Source organism: Neoarius graeffei, chromosome 16 (assembly GCF_027579695.1).
Source record: "Neoarius graeffei isolate fNeoGra1 chromosome 16, fNeoGra1.pri, whole genome shotgun sequence".
In the NCBI taxonomy this organism is placed as follows: Eukaryota; Metazoa; Chordata; class Actinopteri; order Siluriformes; family Ariidae; genus Neoarius; species Neoarius graeffei.
The window spans coordinates 53,945,358-53,973,254 of NC_083584.1; the positions used below are offsets into that span (position 1 = coordinate 53,945,358).

At 40.0% G+C, this 27,897-nt stretch overlaps 1 protein-coding gene across 1 annotated transcript in view; it reads left to right on the forward strand.

Moving 5' to 3' along the window:
• The window catches only part of snx10a (sorting nexin 10a), a 50,507-nt gene that overhangs the window by 18,600 nt on the left and 4,010 nt on the right, over nucleotides 1-27,897 (forward strand). Inside the window, exon 3 of the mRNA XM_060942263.1 lies at nucleotides 2,381-2,481. Coding sequence (XP_060798246.1) covers nucleotides 2,381-2,481 — 101 coding nt within the window. The remainder of the gene's footprint in view (nucleotides 1-2,380; nucleotides 2,482-27,897) is intronic.

Genomic DNA, 27,897 nt, shown 5'->3' on the forward strand with positions numbered 1-27,897 from the left:
GTGAAGGCTACATCAGGGGCAGAGTCTTTTCTTAGAAAGCCCCACAGTTTTGGAACAGTCTTCCAAGAAATGTTCAGGACTCGGACACAATCTCAGTGTTTAAGTCTAGGCTGGAAATATTTGTTTAGTCAAGCCTTTTGTTAATAGCTTTTTATTAGGTAAAGGAGTATATCTGGAGGGTCTTCAGGCATAGGTTGTTTTGGTAAACTGGGATGTATGGATGCTGTCAACCCCCTACTCTTACATGTTCACTCAGGTTTGTTGACAGTGGAGTGACTGGCTGCTTTATGTACCAGGGCTCCCCCATGTCTGTGTTACCTTCTGGCTCTCCCTTTTACTTATACTGTCATAGTTAATCTTGCCGGAGTCCCTGCTTGCACTCAGCACATAAGGTATACTGTTCTTAACCATTAGGTGGCAACAGGCATACCTAACAACCTGTGTTCTCTCTCCCTCTCTCTGTCTCTGTCTCTCCCTCTGTCTGTCTCTCTCTGTCGAGTTACACGTCAAACTTGAGATACCAGTGATGCTGGCTTCTCCTGCTCTTTGGACCTGCCTGATCCATCCTGATGCCCGACATCTGGCTGGCGTCACATCACTCCTGTGGAAGCTGGCCCCATATGGACAATTGAAAAATACATTTAGGATATGGCTCTGGACACTTACAGTTTTACTACGATGGTTTATCTTAACTTAACTTGACTTATCAGCAACAAGTCCAAAAAGCCAGGGTCTGTCATGGCATGGGGTTGTGTCAGTGCTCTTGGCAAAAGTAACTTACACTTCTGTGACATTAATGCAGAAAAGTACATTGAGATTTTGAAGCAACATATGGTGCCTTCAATGACAACTTTTCCAGGGATATTTCAACAAAACAATGCAAAACCACATTCTACACACATTACAAAGGAATGTCTTTGGAAGGAGAGGGTGTCGTCCACTCTGTTCCCAATAGAGAATGCGTGGAGAATTTTGAAATGAAAAATGTCAATGATGACCCTGTACTGTTACACACCTTAAGACCTGTTTACAGGAAGAATGGGACAAAATAACATCACTTGGTGTCTTCAGTCCCTAAACATATTTTAAGTGTTGTGAGAAGGAATGGCAACATTATAAAATGCTTTACTGTCCAAAATTTTGAATAGGTTGCAATAACCAAAATTGAAATAAATGTTTATTTTGAAAAAGAAAAAAATCCTGAGGTAAAACATCAAATAATACGCTGTTGTACTGTTTCATGTGGAGTCATAGGAGGGCCATGAAAAATAAGTCAATAAATCTGCAAAAGTATAAGAAATGTTGAAAAAAAAATGAAACCAAATAGAAATAAAATAATGGGAAAATAAATGCAGAAATAAAAATTAAAATATAATAAGAAGAAAATGGGCAGCACTGTGGTGTAGTGGTTAGCACTGTTGCCTCACAGCAAAAAGGTTTTGGGTTTGAGCCCAGTGGTCGATGGGGGCCTTTCTGTATGGAGTTTGCATGTTCTCCCTGTGTCTGCATGGGTTTTCTCTGGATGCTCTGGTTTCCCCCACAGTCCAGAAATCTGCAGGTTAGGTTAGTTGGTAGCTCTAAATTGATCATAGGTGTGAATGGTTGTTTGTCTGTGTGTGAGCCCTGTGATGACCTGGCAACTTGTCCAGAGTGCACCCCAGCTCTCGACCATAGTCAGCTGGAGTAGGCTCCAGCTTGCCCACAACTCTGCACAGGATAAGCGGCTACAGATAATGGATGGAATAAGAAAATGAAAAGAGAATAAGAAAATAAATGCAGAAGTGAAAATAAATGATTTTTTATTGCTTTTGCTCTTCCATATTGTCTTCCCCTAATTTATTTCTTTTCCCCTATTGCTTTTTCATTTGCTTATATGGCCAAGCTGTCAATCAATTAGCTTTGGGCAGGCCTTCCAATTGCGCACATGATTCAGGATGCTTGCTTGGAACCACAATGTCATCACTACAACCAGAAATTCTGAAATTACCATTATGAAATTACACTTAAAAAAAATAATTTACCTGATTTAAATGTGTACATTGGTTGTATATGAATAAACTGAGTTGCATTTACAGTTTGTTTTCATACAGCTAGCATGATTTGATAGATTTCCGGAATAAAAGCATCTCAAATTTTTCTGATTTAGAGTTGTGTGTGTGTACATCCCATTTTATCCACTATTTGGTCTTGCCAGTTCCTAGTCCCTCCCTTTGGGATGCAGTCTGAAGTCTTGAAAAGTCCATGAACATCTACTGCCTTGCTAACCACAGACATAAGTTTAAAGCAAATCTAATGTCTGAAAACATGTTCAGATATTTATTGATTCTTTACTATTATCTGTCTAATGTGTGTGTTTTTATGTTCTGTTTCTTGTGTGCAGACCAATAGCATGTGCTTCCGGAAAAAGACCTCTTCTGTGAGAAGGCGGTACAGTGAATTTGTGTGGCTACGTCAGAGATTACAGGACAATGCTCTTCTCGTGTGAGTAAACTCCAGGGTAATTCTTTGCTCTAAAACTTAAAAAGACCATGTATCTTGTTTACATTTATCAATATACTATTTGACTGTAATAAGAGAAAAAGGACAGAAACATGACAAAACCTTTACTATAATGAATAATTCTATGAATATGCATTTTGGGTTGCCACAACCCTATATGGTTTGCCCATAATTAGAAATACCTGAAGACAAGAAAACAATATTTTGCAGTGACAATAGGCAATAGTGAGATGCAGCTAAGCATTTTTGAGCTTCAGGTGAATGGTCAATGAGGAGATAAATGGGCTGACAGAAATATAAGTTTAGTTATTGACATACATTTTAAATATATAATTTGTTATTTCCAAGATCAGTTGTTCAGTTACTAGTCAGCATCTACCTGGCTAAATACTCATTAGCTTTATCATGTTTTGAGATAAATGGGGAAATACATTATGTGGGCTAAAATAGTCGAATTTTAGATTTTGGCATAATCTCAGAGTATAATATCTAGATTTACTCAAATCCTGTTAGAAATTCATTAAAAAAGAATGAAAAATGCCCTTCAGACTTTGTACTGGTGATCATGTATTTATAAGGAAAACCCTTCATGTTTGGTATCAAAATACAGATTTCTCACTCAGTAGATTCAGAATTCATTTTGGCATAATTAAATTAGTAGTCAATGAAATGGTATAAAACAAACTTGTCTTTGTACTAACAGAATTTGTCTTATGGGATACTAATCCCTTGTCAAGTCAAGTTTATTTGTACAGCAAATTTAACAACAGACATTGTTGCAAAGCAGCTTTACAGAAAAAAGCTGTTGCTATGCATGATCTGTAGAAGGCTTCTGATTGGCTGTATTGCAAACTGTGCATGTGAAGAAGCACTGCAGGCAATAAGTGTTCTTATAGATCATGCATAGCATAGTTCCTATATGAACCATAGCAGAGGAAATCACTCTTAAATTTAAAGCTCTTAAACATAAAGCAGATACGCAGAACCTTTATTTTTAAATACATTTCTGAGTGGATAGTATCTCCATCCTTGACTCTTGTATGCTGCATAAATGGGAATTAAAAAATATATATATATTTTTGAGAGTTAAAATCAACTGCAAAGTTGGCATTTGAGCTGCCCCGCTGAGCCAGCCATCCCTGAGTGCGTGACGTCCAGTGATGGGAATAACGGCGTTAGAATAAACGGCGTTACTAACGGCGTTACTTTTTTTAGTAACGAGTAATCTAACTAATTACTTTTTACATCGTTATAACGCCGTTCCCGTTACTTACAATAAAATACTATGCGTTACTTTATTAAAGCTGTTTTCATCTGGCACGCTGCTCGTTCAGCCTTTCTTTACTCTGCTTTAGTGTGGGGCGGGGAGACACGAGACAACGGCACAGTAAGCCAATCAGAGTAGATTTGGACAACATATGTAGGTAGGCCACGCCTACTGCACTACTGCGCACGCTTTCAATCGGAAGAGCCAGCGATGGCGAGCGGTCAGCCCAGCACTGCGCTTTCACACTGGAAATACAGCCAGCACTTTTCACTACTTGAAATAAAAGGCAAGAGTGTTTACGTGCAATGCACATTATGTCGAGGAACAAAGCGTTTGTCCTCGTCAGTGGCCAGTAATTAGTAACATAATTTTAATAACTGCAAAAATATATTATATTTGATAGATGTCTTATCTCACATTGTCCCACAAAAATATTAATATAGTGTAGATAATGTTACTAACTGGTTCTGTTAAGTGTCCATTTCAGTCATTAAACACATTTAACATTCACTTTTATTATGATTACACTAATTGAATTTGATTTTTTTTTTTTTTTTTTTTGGGGGGGGGAACAAAATGTAACGGAATAATTACTTTCCCTGGTAATTAGTTACTTTTATGACAAAGTAACTCCGTTACTAACTCAGTTACTTTTTGGGAAAAGTAACTAGTAACTATAACTAATTACTTTTTGAAAGTAACGTGCCCAACACTGGTGACGTCACAGCGGTAACCGGTTTTAAGGCCGAGGCCTTTGACAGCTAGAGACCAAAGTCATATAAATAAAAATTTATGGTGAAAGTAAGAAATACCGTTACCGACTTGCTCAACTAAGACTGATTTGACTTCACTGATTGTGGGTTGACTCTCATTAAAACAGGATAGGTGTTATAACTTATGCAACATACATGTACATGCATGCATTTTCACTGATAAAACGGAAAAGGCTAATTAAATAATCAGATGAACTGAGAATCACATTCTGAAGCAAATTAAATAATCTTATACCGGTAATTTAAACACACAATACAAGTTACATGTATTAATCTAAATGCAGGTAAACAACGTGGTGTTTTTGTTGTTTTTTTATCCAAATGAGAGTCGGAGCTTACCCATCTGTGTTCTCACTTCTTGAAGGCCGATCTTGTGGCCGATTGTTTTGAAACAATCTGACTTTCAGTTGTTCGTTCAGTTCTCCGTTCATTCACTTCTTCCACATAAGGGCGAGATGGCAGCAACATCCAGTGGAGAAATCAGAAGGCTGCTCCACTCATTCGCCATACTGACTACTCCACCATTACTGCTCGGCTCAGGCAATTACTAAAACCCGTGACGGAACGGGATGTCACCGGTTTTAGCAACAACCACAGGGAGGTCACTGCCTGAGCGATATGTCCCGTCCTGGGTTTTACCAACAACCCTCGGCTCATGCTCTGGGAGGACTGGTGCAACTAAACTCACTTTCCTTTTAAAAAATAAATAAATAAAATAAATAAATACTTTCCTTTTCTTGTAATTTTATTTATTTGTTGGTACTGCACCCTCTTTCAATACGGGCTTATAGCCAACGCTCCTCAACTAGGGTGACCACCTGCTCATAAGCCCAAGGGGGGGACAAGGGGTATGTTTTTGAGGGACAATGTGGGACGCCGCCCCCACTGCGAGTGACAAGTCTCCATTTAGTTTTCAGTGGACTAACAGGAATTGTAGTGGCTCAGCACCACAGAAACAGTAGAAAAAGTCTCTTAACTCACAACCGCAGTCACTTTGTCAGCTAGAGAGTCGTTTTTAGGTCGGAGGAAAGCATCCATAGATTTAGACGTTTCTTTCTGTTGCACACGTTTCTTGTGAGTCTCCGCGAGCCTGTGTCGTTTCACATCGTATTCCCCGCCATGGAACTAAGATCCATGCATGCATGTCCGATTGAGAAAGATGTTTTGCAAAGGTCACAAAAAGCCCTCTCGGTATCCCCCTCAACCCCTTTCAGCCACAAATACTCATTTTCCCACTCTTTCCTGTACATACACCTTCTCTTTTTAACTGGAGGTGGCGGTGCCTCACCTGCCATCTCCCCGGTACCTTTCTCCATTTTTTAATATGAAAGCAATGCATGCGTTGCACCTGCGTCCCTCGTCACTGTCTGTGCACGTGAGTGCGGTGTCATGGCAACAACAAAAAGTTGACAACAACCAGTCAGTTGTGAGGGGTGTGTGTGTGGTTTTGTTCTACAGTCTATAGTGGCGACGGTGGTGTGCTGAAATGTCAAGTAATATTCGTTTGGCTGCCTGGGTGGCCCGGGGAGAGCGACATCCCCCTCAGCAAGCATCAATTATGCGGGACACGTTCTGAATTTGCGGGACGCATAAATTCGGCTTCAAATGCTGTACGCGCACGCGCTATGCGGGACAGGTGGTCACCCTATCCTCAACAGATCAGAGGTCTCATACGAGTCTTCAGTAAAATGTGCAGAGCAGAGGAGAGACCACTTCATAGGCGCCCAATGTGCCCGTGAACTTCTCGCAAAACGCGTCCAAATCTTTGCAGTTTGAACATTCTTGGTCCATGAATGCAATGTAAATCCACCTTCTGTCATGTTGCTGCACCGGCCAGCAACACATCTACGTGGCATGGCGATAAATTAGCTCAAAATAGAGGATCTGAGTTGCAGTCAGCTCTGTGTTTTAGTATAGTGGAAATGACGATGAAACCAATAGACTTCCTGCTGTGATCTTACGGACGTCAAGGTCATTCACTCAGACCGCTACCTGTATGAATCACTTTAATTGTAAAAATTACTATATTAGATTTATTGTTAATGCTTAAAAATATTCCTATGCCATTCTTGAGGTCTCAAGGCATTTATAAACGAAAGTGAGGCCATGGTTCTGCGTATATGCTTTAAATCGCAACGGATTTCTTTTCACAACCCTGGGAAGAGGATATTATAACTGAAACCACTAACAATGAAAATGAATTTGAGGATGACTTTGACCCAAAAAAGAATGATTTCATCTTCGTCGTGGAAAGTGCTGCTTATAGTGGATATGCCACTGATGCCAGTAGGAGAAACCTTTAAAATGTAGGTGAGTCACATTTTCTATATCTTGTGGGCTGTTGCTATGATTTTTCTGGAGTGTACTGTGGAAGTTGTTATTGCAAGGGGCATCATAAGCACAGTGGGAATCACCATAAATTTAATAAGTATGAGTTTACATTTTGAAGTCTTCCAGAAGCCTAATATTACATCATTGCGTTTATATGCACTGTGTGGGCAATGTGTAGCAATGAAGGCTCATGAAAAAGTAAGCAACCTTAAACCTTGATGAGAAGTTTCAATCACATTCAATTCCAAGACTTTGATAAAAAAAACTGATATGTAATTCATGTGTACACACACAGATGGGCCTTTCTTTTTCATGTCCTTATATTTTTTAATTGACAAGAATGGATTATTATGCTGAGTGCCTTCAGTGGCTGCACATGACAGACTAGATTAAATTTAATTAAATTGGCCTCATATCTTTTGTTAGGCTGGTTTCCAACAGCTCAATGAACTCTTCTTTTTTCCAGCTGCACATGCTGTACATGGCTTATAGCCAACTCAGCACTATGTGTCTCGTCGATTTCATAGAATAACTAATATATATATATATATATATATATATATATATATATATATATATATATATATAGGTGCTTGAAAGTTTGTGAGCCCTTTAGAATTTTCTACATTTCTGCATAAATATGACCTAAAACATAATCAGATTTTCACACAAGTCCTAAAAGTAGATAAAGAGAACCCAATTAAACAAACAAGACAAAAATATTATACTTGGTCATTTATTTATTGAGGAAAATGATCCAGTATTACATATCAGTGAGTGGCAAAAGTACGTGAACCTCTAGGATTAGCAGTTCATTTGAAGGTGAAATTAGAGTCAGGTGTTTTCAATCAGTGGGATGACAATCAGGTGTGAGTGGGCACCCTGTTCTACAACCCTGATTCCAAAAAAGTTGGGACAAAGTACAAATTGTAAATAAAAATGGAATGCAATGATGTGGAAGTTTCAAAATTCCATATTTTATTCAGAATAGAACATAGATGACATATCAAATGTTTAAACTGAGAAAATCTGTCATTTAAAGAGAAAAATTAGGTGATTTTAAATTTCATGACAACAACACATCTCAAAAAAGTTGGGACAAGGCCATGTTTACCATTGTGAGACATCCCCTTTTCTCTTTACAACAGTCTGTAAACGTCTGGGGACTGAGGAGACAAGTTGCTCAAGTTTAGGGATAGGAATGTTAACCCATTCTTGTCTAATGTAGGATTCTAGTTGCTCAACTGTCTTAGGTCTTTTTTGTCGTATCTTCCGTTTTATGATGTGCCAAATGTTTTCTATGGGTGAAAGATCTGGACTGCAGGCTGGCCAGTTCAGTACCCGGACCCTTCTTCTACGCAGCCATGATGCTGTAATTGATGCAATATGTGGCTTGGCATTGTCATGTTGGAAAATGCAAGGTCTTCCCTGAAAGAGACGTCGTCTGGATGGGAGCATATGTTGCTCTAGAACCTGGATATACCTTTCAGTATTTATGGTGTCTTTCCAGATGTGTAAGCTGCCCATGCCACACGCACTAATGCAACCCCATACCATCAGAGATGTAGGCTTCTGAACTGAGCGCTGATAACAACTTGGGTCGTCCTTCTCCTCTTTAGTCCGAATGACACGGCGTCCCTGATTTCCATAAAGAACTTCAAATTTTGAATCGTCTGACCACAGAACATTTTTCCACTTTGCCACAGTCCATTTTAAATGAGCCTTGGCTCAGAGAAGACGTCTGCGCTTCTGGATCGTGTTTAGATACGGCTTCTTCTTTGAACTATAGAGTTTTAGCTGGCAACGGCGGATGGCACGGTGGATTGTGTTCACAGATAATGTTCTCTGGAAATATTCCTGAGCCTGTTTTGTGATTTCCAATACAGAAGCATGCCTGTATGTGATGCAGTGCCGTCTAAGGGCCCGAAGATCACGGGCACCCAGTATGGTTTTCCGGCCTTGACCCTTACGCACAGAGATTCTTCCAGATTCTCTGAATCTTTTGATGATGATATGCACTGTAGATGATGATATGTTCAAACTCTTTGCAATTTTACACTGTCAAACTCCTTTCTGATATTGCTCCACTATTTGTCGGCACAGAATTAGGGGGATTGGTGATCCTCTTCCCATCTTTACTTCTGAGAGCTGCTGCCACTCCAAGATGCTCTTTTTATACCCAGTCATGTTAATGACCTATTGCCAATTGACCTAATGAGTTGCAATTTGGTCCTCCAGCTATTCCTTTTTTGTACCTTTAACTTTTCCAGACAGGGCGGCATGGTGGTGTAGTGGTTAGCACTGTCGCCTCACAGCAAGAAGGTCCTGGGTTTGAGCCCCGTTGCCGGCGAGGGCCTTTCTGTGTGGAGTTTGCATGTTCTCCCCGTGTCCATGTGGGTTTCCTCCGGGTGCTCCGGTTTCCCCCACAGTCCAAAGACATGCAGGTTAGGTTAACTGGTGACTCTAAATTGACCGTAGGTGTGAATGTGAGTGTGAATGGTTGTCTGTGTCTATGTGTCAGCCCTGTGATGACCTGGCGACTTGTCCAGGGTGTACCCCGCCTTTCGCCCATAGTCAGCTGGGATAGGCTCCAGCTTGCCTGTGACCCTGTAGAACAGGACAAAGCAGCTAGAGATAATGAGATGAGATGAGAACTTTTCCAGCCTCTTATTGCCCCTGTCCCAACTTTGAGATGTGTTGCTGTCATGAAATCTCAAATGAGCCAATATTTGGCATGAAATTTCAAAATGTCTCACTTTCGACATTTGATATGTTGTCTATGTTCTATTGTGAATACAATATCAGTTTTTGAGATTTGTAAATTATTGCATTCTGTTTTTATTTACAATTTGTAGTTTGTCCCAGCTTTTTTGGAATTGGGGTTGTATTAAAAGAACAGGGATCTATCAAAGTCTAATCTTCACAACATATGCTTGTGGAAGTGTATCATGGTATGAACAAAGGAGATTTCTGAGGACCTCAGAAAAAGCATTGTTGATGCTCATCAGGCTGGAAAAGGTTAGAAAACCATCTCTAAGAGTTTGGACTCCACCGATCCACAGTCAGACAGATTGTGTACAAATGGAGGAAATTCAAGACCATTGTTACCCTCTCCAGGAGTGGTCGACCAACAAAGATCACTCCAAGAGCAAGGCGTGTAATAGTCGGCGAGGTCACAAAGGACCCCAGGGTAACTTCTAAGCAACTGAAGGCCTCTCTCACATTCACTAATGTTAATGTTCATGAGTCCACCATCAGGAGAACACTGAACAACAATGGTGTGCATGGCAGGGTTGCAAGGAGAAAGCCACTGCTCTCCAAAAAGAACATTGCTGCTCGTCTGCAGTTTGCTAAAGATTACGTGGACAAACCAGATGGCCATTGGAAAAATGTTTTGTGGACGGATGAGACCAAAATAGAACTTTTTGGTTTAAATGAGAAGCGTTATGTTTGGAGAAAGGAAAACACTGCATTCCAGCATAAGAACCTTATCCCATCTGTGAAACATGTTGGTGGTAGTATCATGGTTTGGGCCTGTTTTGCTGCATCTGGGCCAGGATGGTTTGCCATCATTAATGGAACAATTAATTCTGAATTATACCAGTGAATTCTAAAGGAAAATGTCAGGACATCTGTCCATGAACTGAATCTCAAGAGAAGGTGGGTCATGCAGCAAGACAGTGACCCTCAGCACACAAGTCGTTCTAAGAATGGTTAAAGAAGAATAAAGTTAATGTTTTGGAATGGCTAAGTCAAAGTCCTGACCTTAATCCAATTGAAATGTTGTAGAAGGACCTGAAGCGAGCAGTTAATATGAGGAAACCCACCAACATCTCAGAGTTGAAGCTGTTCTGTATGGAGGAATGGACTAAAATTCCTCCAAGCCGGTGTGCAGGACTGATCAACAGTTACTGGAAACGTTTAGCTGCAGTTATTGCTGCACAAGGGGATCACACCAGATACACAAGGGGGTCACACAAGGTTCACATACTTTTGCCATTCACAGATATGTAATATTGGATCATTTTCCTCAATAAATACATGAGCAATTCTAATATTTTTGTGCCATTTGTTTAACTTGGTTCTCTTTATCTACTTTTAGGACTTGTATGAAAATCTGATGATGTTTTAGGTCATATTTATGCAGAAATATACAACGTAGAAAATTCTACAGGGTTCACAAACTTTCAAGCACCACTGTGTGTGTGTGTGTGTGTGTGTGTGTGTGTGTGTGTTTCCACTGCATTTGAAATATGGACATAAAATCTGTTAAAAATATTTAACTTTATTCACTTTTTTTAACACACTGCTATTTATTTGAACACACACACACACACACACACACACACACACACACACAATGGTGAGAAAAATCACCCTGCGAGTGAAGGGTCTGCAGGCTGAAACAGCTTGATGAAAGAGATCAGAAGAGAATGACTAGACTGTTCTGAGCTGCCAGGAAAATATCATCTATTTTACCACTCTTTTCAACCCTGGTGAGCAGAAAAGCATCTTAGTATGCACATCAAACCTTGTGATGGATGGGCTAAAACTGCAGAACACAAGATCAGTTTCTACTCCTCTCATCCACGAACAAGAATCTGCCCAGTTTGGGTGAACTTATGCCCATGATAGCCTCAGTTCTCTGTTCTTCCCTGAGAGGAGTGGAACTCAATGTAGTCTTCCACTATTGTAGGCCATTTACCTCAAGGTTCAATCTTTTGTGCATGCTGAGATGCTTTTTTGCTTACCACAGTTGTAAAGAGTGATTATTTGAGTTACTGTATTCTTCCTGGCAGCTTAAACCAATCTTGCCATTTTCCTCTGACCTCTATTAACAACAAGGCATTTCCACCCACAGAACTGTCACTCACTCGGTGGGTTATTTTTGTATGTTTGTTTTTTGCACCATTCTGTGTAAACTATAGAGACTGTTGTGTGTGAAAATCCCAGGGGATCAGCAGTCTCTGAAATTCTGAAACCAGCCTGTCTGATAGAAACAACCATGCCACAGTTATAGTACATTTTCGCCCATTCTAATGTTTGATTTGAACATTAACTAAAGCTCTTGACCTGTAGCTGCATGATTTTATGCATTGTGCTGCTGCCATATGTTTGGCTGATGAGATAACTGCATGAACGTACAGGTGTTCCTAATAAAGTGGAGGGCGAGTGTATATATCAGGGTTAATATGATGAAAACTATGACTAAAACTAAAATAACCAGTGGAAAAAATAATTTTAACTGAAATAAAATGACAGTTAAAAAATGAAAACTAAATAAAAAATTCAATGAGCAACACAGATGAAATAGAATTGCAAGTAAAACCAGCTTTGTTTTAATTTTCGTTTTGTTTTCCCCCTTGAGACAGTAACAGACAAGTTCCAGAAGGGGTCAGTAAAGCCTGCTGCCTTAAAACTCCAAAAAAGAGGAAAAAAATGTTAGTTGTGTAATACCTGAAAAACTAACACTAAAAATAGATAGATAGCAGGGGCGCAGATAGGATTTTTGAACTGGGGGGGACTGAGCTGTCAGCAAATGATTCCATTTTTTTTGTGTATATATATATATATATATATATATATATATATATATATATACACACACACACACTACCGTTCAAAAGTTTGGCGTCACTTTGAAATGTCCTTATTTTTGAAAGAAAAGCACTGTTCTTTTCAATGAAGATCACTTTAAACTAATCAGAAATCCACTCTATACATTGCTAATGTGGTAAATGACTATTCTAGCTGCAAATGTCTGGTTTTTGGTGCAATATCTCCATAGGTGTATAGAGGCCCATTTCCAGCAACTCTCACTCCAGTGTTCTAATGGTACAATGTGTTTGCTCATTGCCTCAGAAGGCTAATGGATGATTAGAAAACCCTTGTACAATCATGTTAGCACAGCTGAAAACAGTTGAGCTCTTTAGAGAAGCTATAAAACTGACCTTCCTTTGAGCAGATTGAGTTTCTGGAGCATCACATTTGTGGGGTCGATTAAATGCTCAAAATGGCCAGAAAAATGTCTTGACTATATTTTCTATTCATTTTACAACTTATGGTGGGAAATAAAAGTGTGACTTTTCATGGAAAACACAAAATTGTCTGGGTGACCCCAAACTTTTGAACGGTAGTGTGTATACATGTTATTTCACCTCCCTCACTGCCATCACCAGGAACTACCTGCAGGCCAGGACAATGATAACATTTTAACATAGCCTATGGAAATCCAAAGTTTACACATTATCATCACGCACAGAAATTGCAAAACTGCAAAACTAGTTTTAAAACCGCTAAGTTCCAACTGTTAAACATAGCGAGAGGCTGGGCTACGTGTGTGTGTGTAAAGTGTAAACCAGTGCATCCTGACTTTCTAACTATGCCTGTGTGTTGCGTGCGCGGCAGTCAGTCAACAACTCTTCGCAAAGTTTCCTTATGAAACAATATGTTCGCTGAAATTATGGCAGGGAACGCCAGATTAAACATTAAAACTGCCTTCTGAGCACTGTATCTACAGGCTACCACCAAAAGAAGGAGGCTACCAGAAAGGCATCTCTACTCCATATGATTTTACTTTCACTACGACATTACTTTGAACAGACTATCAAAAAATTGCAAGGTGATATGATAAAGTAAGGCACAGTTTACTTACAGTCATTTAAAAAACAACAACAACAACAATAACAACAACAACAACGATGCAATCGTTTTCTGCCTTTTGGCACCCTTCATCATGCTGTGTTGGGGTCCTGAACTAGGAGGAGCTGTCCCCGATATGCCTGTCAAACTTGTGGGTAATCATAGCAACCAAGCTCGAGCTCGCAACCTGTGCAGTCTGCGCAGTTGCAACTATGTATGTACTGCTGTGCACCTCAATAAACCGAATGGTAATTAGTGTTTTGATTTTTCCGTGAGGTTTGCCTTATGCAAAGAAAGACAGCATAGACGTTTTTTCCTCCCTATAAGTGGGGGGGGGGGGGGACCGAACGAGGTGAATTTAAATCTGGGTGGGACGAATCCCCCCCGTCCCCCCCTCTATCTGCGCCCATGATAGATAGATAGATAGATAGATAGATAGATAGATAGATAGATAGATAGATAGATAGATAGATAGAAACTTAACTAAATAAAAACTAAATGGAAACTACTTGTGCACATATAAAACTAACTAAAAGTAAAAAACAAATTGAAATACTAAATAAAAATAAAATATGAAAATTTCATAACTCTCATGACTCTGGTGAATATATACACCAATCAGCCATAACATTAAACCCACCTGCCTATTGTATAGGTCCCCCTTGTGCCACCAAAACAGCTCTGACCCATCAAGGCATGGACTCCACATGACCTCTGAAGGTGCGCTGTGGTATCTGGCACCAAGATGTTAAGTGTTAACATGTAAGGTGCGAGGTGCGGCCTCCATGGATCTGAATTGTTTGTCCAGCCCATCCCAAAGATATTTGCTCAGATTGAAATCTTGAGAATTTGGAGGCTAAGTCAACACCTTGAACTCTTTGTCATGTTCTGCAAACTATTCCTGAATAATTTTTGCACTATAGTAGGGCACATTATCCTGCTGAAAAAGGCCACTACCATTAGGGAATACCATTGCCATGAAGGGGTGTACTGGTAACAATGTTTAGGTAGGTGGTATGTGTCAAAGTAACATCCACATGAATGCTGGGACACAAAGTTTCCCAGCAGAACATTGTCCAGAGCATCACACTGCCTCCCCAGTTTTGCTGTCTTCCCACAGAGCATACTGGTGCCATCTCTTTCCCAGGTAAATGATGTTCATGCATGCAGCCATCTACATGATTTACAAGCCCCATTTCCAGAAAACTTGGGATATTTTCCAAAATGCAAGAAAAACAAAAATCTGTGATTTGTTCAGTCACGTGAACCTTTATTTAACTGACAAAAGTACAAAGAAAAGATTTTCAATCGTTTTACTGACCAACTTAATTGTATTTTGTAAATATGAATGAAGTTAGAATTTGATGCCTACAACACACTCAAAGTTGGGACAGAGGCAAAATGAGGCTGAAAAGTTTATAGGGTATTCAAATAACTCCATTTTAGAAGATTTCACAATCAGCAGGTTAATTGGTATCATGATTGGGTGTAAAAGGCACATGCACCAAAGGCTCAGTCCTTGCAATCAAGGATAGGTCTTGGCTCACCCCTTTGTGCCAAAATTCATGAGATAATTGTTAGTCAATTCAAAAAGAACATTTCTCAATACAAGATTGCAGAGAATTTAGGTCTTTCAAAATCTGCAGTGCATAACATTGTGAAAAGATTCAGGGAATTCAGAAACATCTCAGTGTGTAAAGGGCAAAGTCAGAAACCACTACTGAATGTGCATGACCTTCAAGCCCTCAGGCGGCACTGCCTGAGAAACCGTCATGCTAATGTGACAAATACAGCCGCATGGGCTTTGGAGTACTTCGGAAAACTGTTGTCACTTAACACAGTCTGCCACTGCATCCAGAAATGCAATTTGAAACTGTATTATGCAAAGAGGAGGCCATTCATCAATTCTATGCAAAAAGGGTACTGATTTTTCTGGGCCTAAACTCATCTCAGACAGACTGAAAGACAGTGGAAACATGTACCGTTGTCAGATGAATGCACATTTCAGCTTGTGCCAAATGTGAACACAACCATCTAGTTTGTTATCAGAGAAAGGTCAAAAGCCAGCATCTGTGATGGTATGGGGTGCATCAGTGCCAACTACATAGGTGAGCTGCATGCATGTGAAGGTACCATTGACACGGAGGCATATATTGGGATTTTAGAGAGACATATGTTGCCATCATGGTGACATCTCTTCCCAGGATGTCCATGTTTGTTTCAGCAGGACAATGCCAGGTCTCATTCTGCATGGGCTACAACAATGTGGCTTCATAGACACAGAGTGCGTGTGCTTGACTGGCCTGCTGCCATTCCAGATCTGTCTCCTATTGAGAATGTATGGCACATCATGAAGAAGAGAATTAGACAACAGCAACCATGGACTGTTCAGCAGGTGAAGTTGTGTATCAAGCAAGAATGGACAAAAATTCCAATTGCAAAACTGCAACAATTAGTATGCTCAGTTCCCATATGATTAAAAACTGTTATGAAAAGGAAAGGTGATATACCACATTGGTAATAATGCCTCTGTCCCAACTTTTTTGAGTGTGTTGCAGGCATCAAATTCTAACTGTTTATATTTACAAAATACAGTTAAGTTGGTCAGTAAAACTATTGAAAATCTTTCCTATGTACTTTTGTCAGTTCAACAAAGGTTTACATGAATTAACAAATCACAGATTTTTGTTTTTATTGCATTTTGGAAAATATCCCAAGTTTTCTGGAAATGGGGGTTGTAAAAGAAATCGTGATCTTTCACACCAGGCTATCTTCTGAAAACAGGGAAAAGCAATCAGAGGCAGTGTATAATCATTGGGCATAGCCAATACAACAATTTGGAATGTCCTGAAAAATAAAGAAGCCACTGGTGTACTAACAACCAGACATTGAACAGGGCAGCCAAGGAAAACAACAGCACTTGATAACAAAAACATAGTGAATGCTGTGAAGAAAAACCCAAAACAACAGTCAGTGACATCAGTAACAACCTCTACAGGGCAGGGATGAAGATATCACAAACCTATTCATTGAATAGGAGAAATATAGAGGCCATTCCACTCATCAGTATTAAGAATCAGAAGGCCAGAGTGGAATTCATAAAAAAATACAGAGATAAGCCATAGAAGTTAAAGAAACAAGATTAACCTATACCAAAGTGATGGAAAGGCCAAAGTGTAGCAAAAGACAGGATCTACTCATGATCCAAAATGGATCAAAGGACACATCCTTGACACTGAGAAACAAAGATTCCGTCTACCAATTTACGGAGAAATGCATCCAATTTAATTGGGAGGAAATTTATAGTTCTCTACATTATATGGCTTATATAACTAATATGGCTCTCCACTTTATATGGCTCTATGCCACTAGTTTATGCACACCACTAGTGGATATAGTGCCACTAACAATTCTTGTTGTTTGTTGCTGCCTTTGTGAGCAACTGTCCTTATTTAATTGACCCTTCGAGAAGCCCAGGCCTAAATTATTACTTCTACAAACGACTACTACTACTACTAATAATAATAATAATAACAACAACAACAACAGCGGCAACAACACCATCTGCACAGAAATAAACTTTTGCTGGCGCAATGGGAAAAAAATCCCAGAAGTTTTGGCCCTTGGCTTGGTGGCTTGGCACATTTCATATACTTTGGCCCTTGGGGAAAATTAATTGGGGAAAACTAATTGGCCCTGGCCTACAGTATAAAGCTAGAATCAACATACATGTGTTTTGTAGCCTCTGAGCAGGTAATCGATACAGTCCATGCAAGCCCATGGCCCTGAACTTGACCTAAGTTCACAGCTGATGTCAGAGAAGGGTATTCCATGCTGATTGGCTGAGTGTGTGCAGTATCCCGCATTGATTGGATGAGCAATGCGCAACTAATATTCATAGATAATTTATGCAAAATGGTGGAGCCTTCAAGCCAGCTACAAGTGAGCAAAACACAGATGGGTTGTGGCTTAATTATGGAGTTTTTCACAAAGCAAACTGCGGAAAACAACTCAGCAACAGTGGCAGATCATAGTTGTGAGACCATGATGGCCAGTTCGCTGCATGTTGCTGACCAGCTCGAGTTTGACAGTGAGAGTAATTAGTCATCCGCACTATTGCCAAAATTTAATGATCAGTATTTTAAACAACTCATACCATGTTGCATCACCATTCCCTTTGTTTGATGTGAAATAAACTGCAGTCTCCTTTGGAACATTACACTGCTTCTAAGATGAAAGTGGGTATTGTATTGACTTTTTTTCTGTTTTTAGGGTGGGAATTGAGTAAAATTATAAATAAAATATAACCTTTTCCCCAGCATGTTGAACTAGTAAAAATCAGCTCTAGATGTCAATTTAGTCTACATTAATCTATACTTTACTCTGTACTTGAGCTGCTGCAAGACCTGCATTTCCCCTCATGGGGATCAATAAAGGAATATGTTCTTGCTGCTGCATTTTGAATTAATTGGAGCTTGTTTATGCATTAATTGGAACATCCAGAAAGTAAGGCATTACAATAATCGAACCTAGAGGTAACAAAAGCATGAACTAGTTTTTCTGTATCATGTAGTGACAATTATATTTCTTATCTTAGCAATATTTCTGAGATGAAAGAAAACTATACACATAATGTTATGGATATGAGTTACAAACAAAAAAACTGGAGTCAGTGATCACCCCGAGGCCTTTACTGCTGCACATGAAGAAAGGCCATCCAGAGTTACTATGTAATCAGAAAACCTTCTAGCCGCATGTGATCGTAGTAAGCTGGTGTCTCTCATCTGGCTTTGCAGAAAAATACAACTATGTGTCATCAGCATAACAGTGTAAGCTAATACCATGCTTCCAAATGATATTACCAAGTGGTAACATATATAAAGAAAAAAGCACTGGGCCTAAGACAGAATCTTTTGGAACACCAAACTTTACCTCAGTTTGCATAGAAAAATCACCATTTACATGAACAAACTGATTGTGATCAGCTAAATAAGACCTGAGCCAGGAGAGCAACATTCCCATAACTCCCACAACATTTTCTAGTCTATTCAGGAGAATGGAATGATCAGTGATGTCAAAGACTGCACTAAGGTCAAGCAATACAAGCAGGGAGACACAGCCCTGATGAGCTGCCAACAGTAGGCCATTTGCTACTTTAACCAGTGCTGTCCCTGTGCTATGATGAAGTCTAAATCCGGACTGAAACATTTCATGGATGTTATTCCTATGCAGATATGAGCATAACTGCTGTGCCACAGGTTTTTCTAGTATCTTGGAGATAAAGGGGAGGTTTGATATTGGCCTATAATTGGACAGCTGTCAGGGGTTGAGGTCAGGTTTTTTAATCACCGGTTTGAAAACTGCTCGTTTAAAGGATGTAGGTACATAGGCAATTTTAATGGAAGAATTTATTATTTTTAGAAGAGGTTCAATTGCTTCTGGTATTATCTGTTTGAAGAGTCATGTAGGTAAGGGATCAAGTACACAAATTGAAGATTTTGATGTGGAAATTATTGAAGTTAGTTTAAGTTCTCTCAGGGGAGTAAAACATTCTAATTGCTGATCTGATGCAGTTATATTGTTAACTACAGGGTTACTTAAATTGTCTGGCCTTAAATTCGTAGTTTGAATTTTTGTCAGATATTTTCAGTTTTTTCATTGAAAAAAAATTAATGAAGTTGTTGCTACTACATCTTGCAGGTGTGCATGTGTCTGTGGTAGTCTTTTTCCTAGTTAATTTTTCAACAGTATTAAATAAGAACCTAGGATTATTTTTTGTTATCCTCTATTAGGATGGAGAGATACATTAATCTAGCAGCATTAAGAGTTTTTCTATACTTCAGGAGGCTCTCCTTCCATGCTAATTGGAATAATATTAATTTTGTTTGACAGCATTTACATTCTAATTTTCGAGTGGTCTGTTTTAAGGTGTGAGTGTAATCATTATACCAGGGTGCTATTTTTTTCTGTCCAATCATTTTTCTTTTAAGTGGAGCTCCATGATCTAAAGTATAGTGGAATGTTGACTCTAAGCATTTAGTCACCTGATCAAGTTCTGTGGGGTCTGATGATGATCCAATCAAAGCTGATAACTCTGGGAGACTATTTATAAAACTTTGTTAAGTAGTTGACATGAATGTACATTTGATACAATTGCATGACGTGGTGCATATATTATTGCTCAAACATATTTTGAATAAGATAAGATAATGATCTGAGGTAACTTCAGACTGTGGAAGTATGATTATATTTTCTATATTTAACCCGAATGTTAGTTTTAGATCAAGAGTGTGACCACCACTATGGGTAGGTCCTATGACATTTTTATTAACCTCTACTGAATCAAGAATAGACACGAACACTGTTTTCAGAGGGCCTTCAGGGTTATCAAAGTGAATATTCAAGTCTCCAACAACTAAAGCTTTGTCTATGGAAATAACCAGGTCTGAGATGAAATCTGCAAATTCAGAAAGAAACTCAGAATTTGGCCCCAGGGGCCTGTAAATAATAAGTAATGGAACTGACTGGGTAGACTGTTTTTGTTTTTTTGTTTTTTTTGGTGGTGACAAATGTTATGTTTATACAAAGAACTTCAAACTTGGTCATTTATTTATTGAGGAAAATGATCCAATATTACATATCTGTGAGTGGCAAAAGTATGTGAACCTCTAGGATTAGAAATTAATTTGAAGATGAAATTAGTGTCAGGTGTTTTCAATCAATGGCATGACAATCAGGTGTGAGTGGGCATCCTGTTTTATTTAAAGAACAGGTATCTATCAAAGTCTGATCTTCACAACACATGTTTGTGGAAGTGTATCATGGCACGAACAAAGGAGATTTCTGAGGACCTCAGAAAAAGCATTGTTGATGCTTACCAAGCTGGAAAAGGTTACAAAACCATCTCTAAAGAGTTTGGACTTCACCAATCCACAGTCAGACAGATTGTGTACAAATGGAGGAAATTCCAGACCATTGTTACTCTCCCCAGGAGTGGTCGACCAACAAAGATCACTCCAAGAGCAAGGCATGTAATAGTCGGTGAGGTCACAAAAGACCCCAGGGTAACTTCTAAGCAACTGAAGGCCTCTCTCACATAGGCTAATGTTAATGTTCATGTTCATGAGTCCACCATCAGGAGAACACTGAACAACAATAGTGTGCATGGCAGGGTTGCAAGGAGAAAGCCACTGCTCTCCAAAAAGAACATTGCTGCTAGTCTGCAGTTTGCTAAAGATCATGTGGACAAGCCAGAAGGCTATTGGAAAAATGTTTTGTGGATGGATGAGACCAAAATAAAACTTTTTGGTTAGCATTATGTTTGGAGAACGGAAAACACTGCATTCCAGCATAAGAACCTTATCCCATCTGTGAAACGTGGTGGTAGTATCATGGTTTGGGCCTGTTGTGCTACATCTGGGTCAGGACAACTTGCCATCATTGATGGAACAATGAATCCTGAATTATACCAGTGAATTCTAAAGGAAAATGTCAAGACATCTGTCCATGAATTGAATCTCAAGAAAAGGTGGGCCATGCAGCAAGACAACAACCCCAAGCACACAAGTTGTTCTACCAAAGAATGGTTAAAAAAGAATAAAGTTAATGTTTTGGAATGGCCAAGTCAATGTCCTGACCTTAATCCAATGGAAATGTTGTGGAAGGATCTGAAGTGAGCAGTTCATGTGAGGAAACCCACCAATATCCCAGAGTTGACGGTGTTCTGTATGGAGGAATGGGCTAAAATTCCTCCAAGCCGGTGTGCAGGACTGATCAACAGTTACCAAAAATGTTTAGTTGCAGTTATTGCTGCACAAGGGGGTCACACTAGCCTGGCTAAGGCGACTTCAAAGCTCTCCGAGCTATTGGTCTGGCCAAGCTATTAAGCCAAACCGTTTCCCAGAGCCCGTGGTTGACCCACCTCCCTGAAATGCCTCAGTTTGCTACTGGTTGAAGCCAGAAAAGGCTGTGACGAAGCTTAAACCAATCACATCACTCTTTCCTCTGACGTATGCGACGCGACGGGGCTAACTGGTAGATTAAACTCTTACCGAAGCCGGTCGGGAGCAAGGCGAAAACGTCCTTCCTTTCAATAAATACCTCCAGGGCTGCTCTTTGCTCCGTTTTCAATAAGAACTTCCCGTTGAATGCTTTCAATACAGCATCTATGCGTAATAGATGCGGAAGCGTGAATGAAACGCTTCCGGCATAGATTCTGTAAACAATCTATGGCTTCCAGTCGCAGTTCTACTACGTCACTGCCTTGAACACGCCTCTACCCAGGGCTGTTGGAGATGCTCAAAGTTGATTGGTTCCCGATTTTTTGGGAGCTTGGAAATGCTGTAGATAGCCTGCCTGGCCAGACTAATGGCCCTTTTCCACTACCCTTTTTCAGCTCACTTCAGCTCGCTTCAGCTCACTTCAGCCCGACATGGCTCGCATTTCGACTATCTAAGAACAGCACGACTCAGCTCGCTTCAGCCCTGCTCAGCCCCCAAAACTCGCACGGTTTATAGGGCTGAAGCGAGCCAAACCGAGCTGAGTGGGGCTAGGGGCGTGAGGAGACACTCCCCTGTGCACTGATTGGTGAGGAGGCGTGTCCTCACACGCCCACACACGCCCCGCGAGCACGCTGGGATCTGTAAACACCGTAAACCTGGAAGAAGGAGAATTACGAGAATTATGAAGCCTTATGCGCCTCGCCTCATTTACGCTCTTGCCAGTGTCTGTTGGCGTTGTCGGTGACAACAAGCCACAGCACCAAGACCAGCAACACTAACGACTCCATGTCCTCCATGTTTATTGTTTACTCTCCGGGTCGTGAGATTACCGCTTAAAAGATCACTGATGTCACTGTTTGCGGCGCCTAACGACATCACCTGACGTCCACCCACTTTCGCTAACTCCACCCAATGTGTCCACCCACTTCCAGCCAGCATGGTTCAGCGCGGTTGTAGTCGAAATGCAACTCCAACAGCCCCACTCAGCCCAACTCAGCACGGCACGGCTCAGCCCAACTCAGCCGCGTTGGTAGTGGAAAAGTGGCATAAGCTCGGAACAGGCCCTCGTGTTGCGTCACGCTTAGGATGGGCGGGCCCAGGCTAGGGTCACACCAGATACTGAAAGCAAAGGTTCACATACTTTTGCCACTCACAGATATGTAATATTGCATCATTTTCCTCAACACTGAAAACCCGGATAAGTTGACTTTACTTAAAATATTTGCGTCAAGTGATTGCCTCAAATGGTTTGAGTTATTGATTGATAGAAAAATTATTTTTTTTAAGTAGAGTCTAATTAAATGTACAACAAGCAGAATGTGGCATTTATAGTCATGTATACTTAATTTGTTTAAGTAATCAACAATAGAAAAACACTGTGGAGTCTACTCAAAAGTACAATAGTCAGAACTCAGTAATGTGAGTGCAATGAACTTGAATTAGTTAATTAGGAAAATTTGAATGCATTAAAATTAAAATATTTGGAAAATTCCAATGACCACACAGTGCAATACTTTCCATTCACTTTATTTAAAAACAATATATTTTACTATCCAGGAAATAACATGAACATTTCTTTGCAAATTTGCAGTTTTTTTCATTCAAAAAAAAAAAAGAAAAGTTTTCAAGTTTAGGACAAACAGCAGCATCCAGTAAGAACCATAGTGTGCAATAAAAACTGCAACTTTCTAATAACTGGCAATAAAAACTGCAACATTCTAAATTGTGTCCATCTATATGTCAAGTCATGTTCAAGAATATTTGCAGAGTGCAATGTAATAAAGAACTGTGCCATACATTTGTCTTCAGCTACAAATACAAGGATAAAGATGCACGCACGCACACACACACACACACACACACACACACACACACACATACACACTATATGGCAACATGTTCAGTAAGTGCAAATAGAAAAACTGTTCTTTGTGAGCCACCAAACGAAGTAGGCATTAACAACCATCTTGTGAGGACCAGACATTGTGGAGAAAGAAAAAAATCCAGAAGCATTCTCAAATGTGCCCTCTTTGGAAAAATGTCAAGAAAGTATAGACACATCTCGTACAATAACAATGATCAACAAAATGACAACAATCCCGACATGGACTTAAAGGAATTGTCGCATCAGCACAAATGTTTCTCACACAGCAAGGTCATTTTTCAGCTTTTGGAGCTTTGGAGGTAGGGCGCCTTGACCCAGGTTCAGCATCACCTGTTGTATGAAGGTGAAAGTGTTCTTCAGGCACTTTGGGTACTGCAGATGGAGCACGTAGGTGAAGCCAAACATGAGACACAATGCTTGAGGTAAGTTGGTGAGTGTTTCCATGACAAGGCTGCCTTCTATCATGATGCCCAGTCTTGATGGGTTCAGCTGAGCTGATGCTGGGCTTGAAGCTGTGTTGTCCTCAAAGCAGATGATTCCCATTGGTATGTCAACAGACTCAAGATCCTACAGTGTGAGGAACAAGACAAAAAGAAAATATTGAGGTTAGCAGCAAATTATTGCATTTAATCAGCTGTATGGCCTCTTTAATAGCCCACATAATAAAGCTTGTATGGACAGAAGCCACAGTGTAAACCTTATTAATATGTGCTGTGATTCTGTCTTCATGTGTGTTTCTTCTTTTTTTTGTCTTTCACTGTCAGTTCACTGTAATATGGTAAATCACATCCCATATTTTATTAATAGCTTTTTTAGTTATACAGCATGTACAGCAGTGAGAACAAATTTCCCACATTTTTTTTTTAAACTGAGCACTATGCAATTAGTTTGGCATCATTTTCAGAATAAAATTTAATAATTGGATTTATTTACCCTAATAAAATACAACTAATTTGTTCTGGCTAACATTGAAAATACATTTTAAAGTTAAATCTTGAACTGAGGTACAATGAAACATCTATATGAAGAGAACACAGAATGACAAAACTGATTCAAACACTGATAATACAGCGTTACTCACCAAACTGCTCTTAAAGAACAAAGACGCATCATCCCCAAGAATGATTGGCAGTCCCCTCAGGACAAGGCATCGAACAGTTGTTGGCTCAGTGCTCTGCAAAGAGATATCACACATTTAAATGTAGAAAAAAATCATATTCTGTAATATGAATGAACTAACCATTCATATAATTTCAAGAAAAAATAACTATCATCTCACCGTTGTCTGCTGTAGCAGGTCAGCTAACTGCTTGCCAATCCGACCTGTCTTTCTCTTGAAGAGATCCATCAGGCTTGGACACAGACCATCAAGGACACGGAAGAATTCTTCTTTAAGATTTCTTCCAACAATCCGGTTAAACTCCAAGTAAACCTGAAAAATATGAATTCAATTTGATGTTCAGCCATAATAAACACCAATGACCATGATGTCCAATGAGATAGACAACACAGATAGAAATAGAATTAACAGATACTATGACAAACCTGGCTTTCAGTAAAAAGCGCTGGCCATCGCTGGACCATCTGGCTAATGTCAGGTTCATCCCTCACCACCTCCATTCTTCTAAGGGCAAATGTGATGTCCATATTCTTTCTAATGAGAGAATCATTTTGATTTCTCTTCTGCATTTCTTTGGCAATGGCCTCTCGAACAGCTTCAAGGCCAGCAACATCCAGTCCCTCTGGAAATTCTGGAAGGTAATTGACCTCCCCCTTTCTTGCCTTCTTTATGTTTTTGTGTGAAGGCTCCCCTTCAGCATTGTTTTTGCCAAGTTTACCACCATTAATTGTTACATCAGGACGTCCCAGCTGCCGCATTTTTGTTCTGTAGTTCCCCATTTTGAATTTTAGACTGTTTATCCATCCCTGACAGCCAGATGATGAGCCTTGTTCTTTAAGGCAGGGGTGTTCCCCTATCAAGGCTTTTGCAACAACTTCAAATTCCTCTTTGGTTGGGTAGGCTTTGTAGCCATAGATCTCCTCTGCCAGTCTTTCAAGAATGACATGTTTTATATCCTTGGATGCTTTCAGGTAAGTGCCATCACGGAGATAGATCAGGTTTCCTTGGCGTAACCTGTATTCTACATCTACAGAAAACTTTGGAATGTAAAATACATCAGGCCACTCTTTGCGACTTTCCAGAGATGAGGTAGACAAGATCTCTGTGTCAGGCTGGCTGCTCATGTCACTGCCTATTTCACTTTGTGGCACTGGGACAAAGTCAAGGACAGGTACAATTTGGATTGTAGGTTTGTCAGGGAGGTCTGAAATATCTGTTAGGTTACAAAGTGCACTGTTGAATTCAGGATCCTCATACTGTAAACTGAAGTTGTAATTGAGGTCAACTGAACTCTTGAGCCAGTTGATTAAATCATCAACTGTATTTGGTCTAGGACTCATTGTCATTTTTCTTATGTCCCCCTCACAAATAATAACTCTCATGGTCAGTTTATGTTGTGCAGCCATCTGAGGAGAGGGAAAGAGACAACAGTTTTAGCAAATAACAAATCGCTTGAGAGTTACCATAAACTTCCCTTGCACATTGTATGCTGACAGGGGAAAGACATCATATAAATCAGAGAGCTTAACCACACACATACAAGGGCCATCAGTGTAGAGTAACTGGTAGGACCGAAAGTGCTCATGGTACCACACTGTCATTCTTTTGCAGACAAACAAAATGTCTGGGTTAGCTGCAATAATCTGTGTAATCTGACCAAATTCAGGGAGACCTGAACAGGAACCGATACAGAGCATCATATCTATGTTGTACTTGATTCCATCAATGCAGACAGATGATGCAACAAGCACTGTTCCAGGAGCAGTTATGTTTTGAGGGAGTACCATCTGGACATCACTTGGAAAAGATGTGAGTGAGACCATTGCAACCTTTGTCATATCAACTGCTGGCCTGAAAAATGAGCTGCAGTCCAGATAGTAACTGAGTGCTTTTTGATGTTTGGTAGCAAGTGTCAAGGCCACATTCTTAAAATTCTGCGACTCTCTGACTACTTTCTTGAAGAATTTATGCTTACCCTCAAAACGCATAGTCCAAACATCAGTCAAAGGACCAAATTTCTTTATCAAGTGAGGATAATGCTCCACATAGTGATGTTTTGGTCGCAATCTGAAATTTGGAAAGGTTGACTGCAGCAACTCTCTGTGCTCTGCCAACTTGCATTCCAAAAAATGCAGAGTTTCATCAGTATGTTTAGGTGCCACAACAAGCTCCACAATATCTTTGAGGAGCATGAGTATCTCCCAAGTGTCATCTCCCTCAGGTACACAGTGACCAATATAAAGTGGAAGAAGCCTGATGACAGACCAGTTCTCATGACCATTTCCACCAATGGTCCCTTTGGATGAAAATCCTTTGCTAATTGTTTGAGGCTGATCAGTCTTGTCAGTGAAGGTGTAATTGAATGATCTAATGGCATAGTTTAGCATATCTAAAGTAAAATACTTCTTGGAAATCAGGTCTGTCAGACACAGAGACAGCTCAACTGGGACAATGCCTTCCAAGACATCATGCAAAATGTCAGGAGGATAACCCTTGACCACATGGAAGTGTTTCAGACTTTTAGTGAGAGGACATGGTCCTTTCACCCCAGAGGTTTGACTTGAGCTTGAGTCTTTCATCACCTCTTGCACATGCATGTCATGACCATTTTTTTCACGAAGAGGAAAGAAACCAGAACTTACCTCTTGCTGCTGAATGTCACTTCTAGATGCCATGCAGACTCTGCAAAATTTGCTTACTGTGAAGCTTTCATAGAGACCTGCAAGTGAATGGGCAGCAAGGTTATCAGCTGCTACACACAAGACTGTTCCCTTCACACTGGCACCCAGCTGTTCTACATAAACACCATGCTCTTCTAATGAGACAAGATCATGGATGAGAGGTTGGAGAACTCTCTCATAACCACACTGTTTGATTGTAGAGGTGTTGCAAAGTAGCGCAAGCTGAATAGAGTTCAACGTTGATCTGTATTTGGCAGGAAGATTAGCAATAACCCAATACACCGCACACATTTTGTGTTTCAGTTTTGATGTTCCTAGAGGATTGGCAATTTCAAAGTCATCAAGATAAAGTATCAGTGCAAGTGTAAACTCATCATTTGAAAGAAGAGAATTTTCTTTAAAGTGTTCTCCATCAGTGTATGAACCATATTCATGTGGAACGTGGACCTTTTCTGACATTGCTTTTTCTAAAATGTCAGTTTTGTTCAGCAGTCTCTGTAGCATGTGTTGTATGGGGACATATACAGCTGTTTTTGTGTCTTTTTCAACAACATATTCTATAGGCATGACCAGAGGGAAATTATTCCTCACATAAGCTGCCCTCCTTTTTACAGTTCCTAAAGATCCATGTTTGCCACATAATGATGTCAGCACATTGCTTTCTGAAACGGCAGATACAACGTCTTTTACAACCAATTC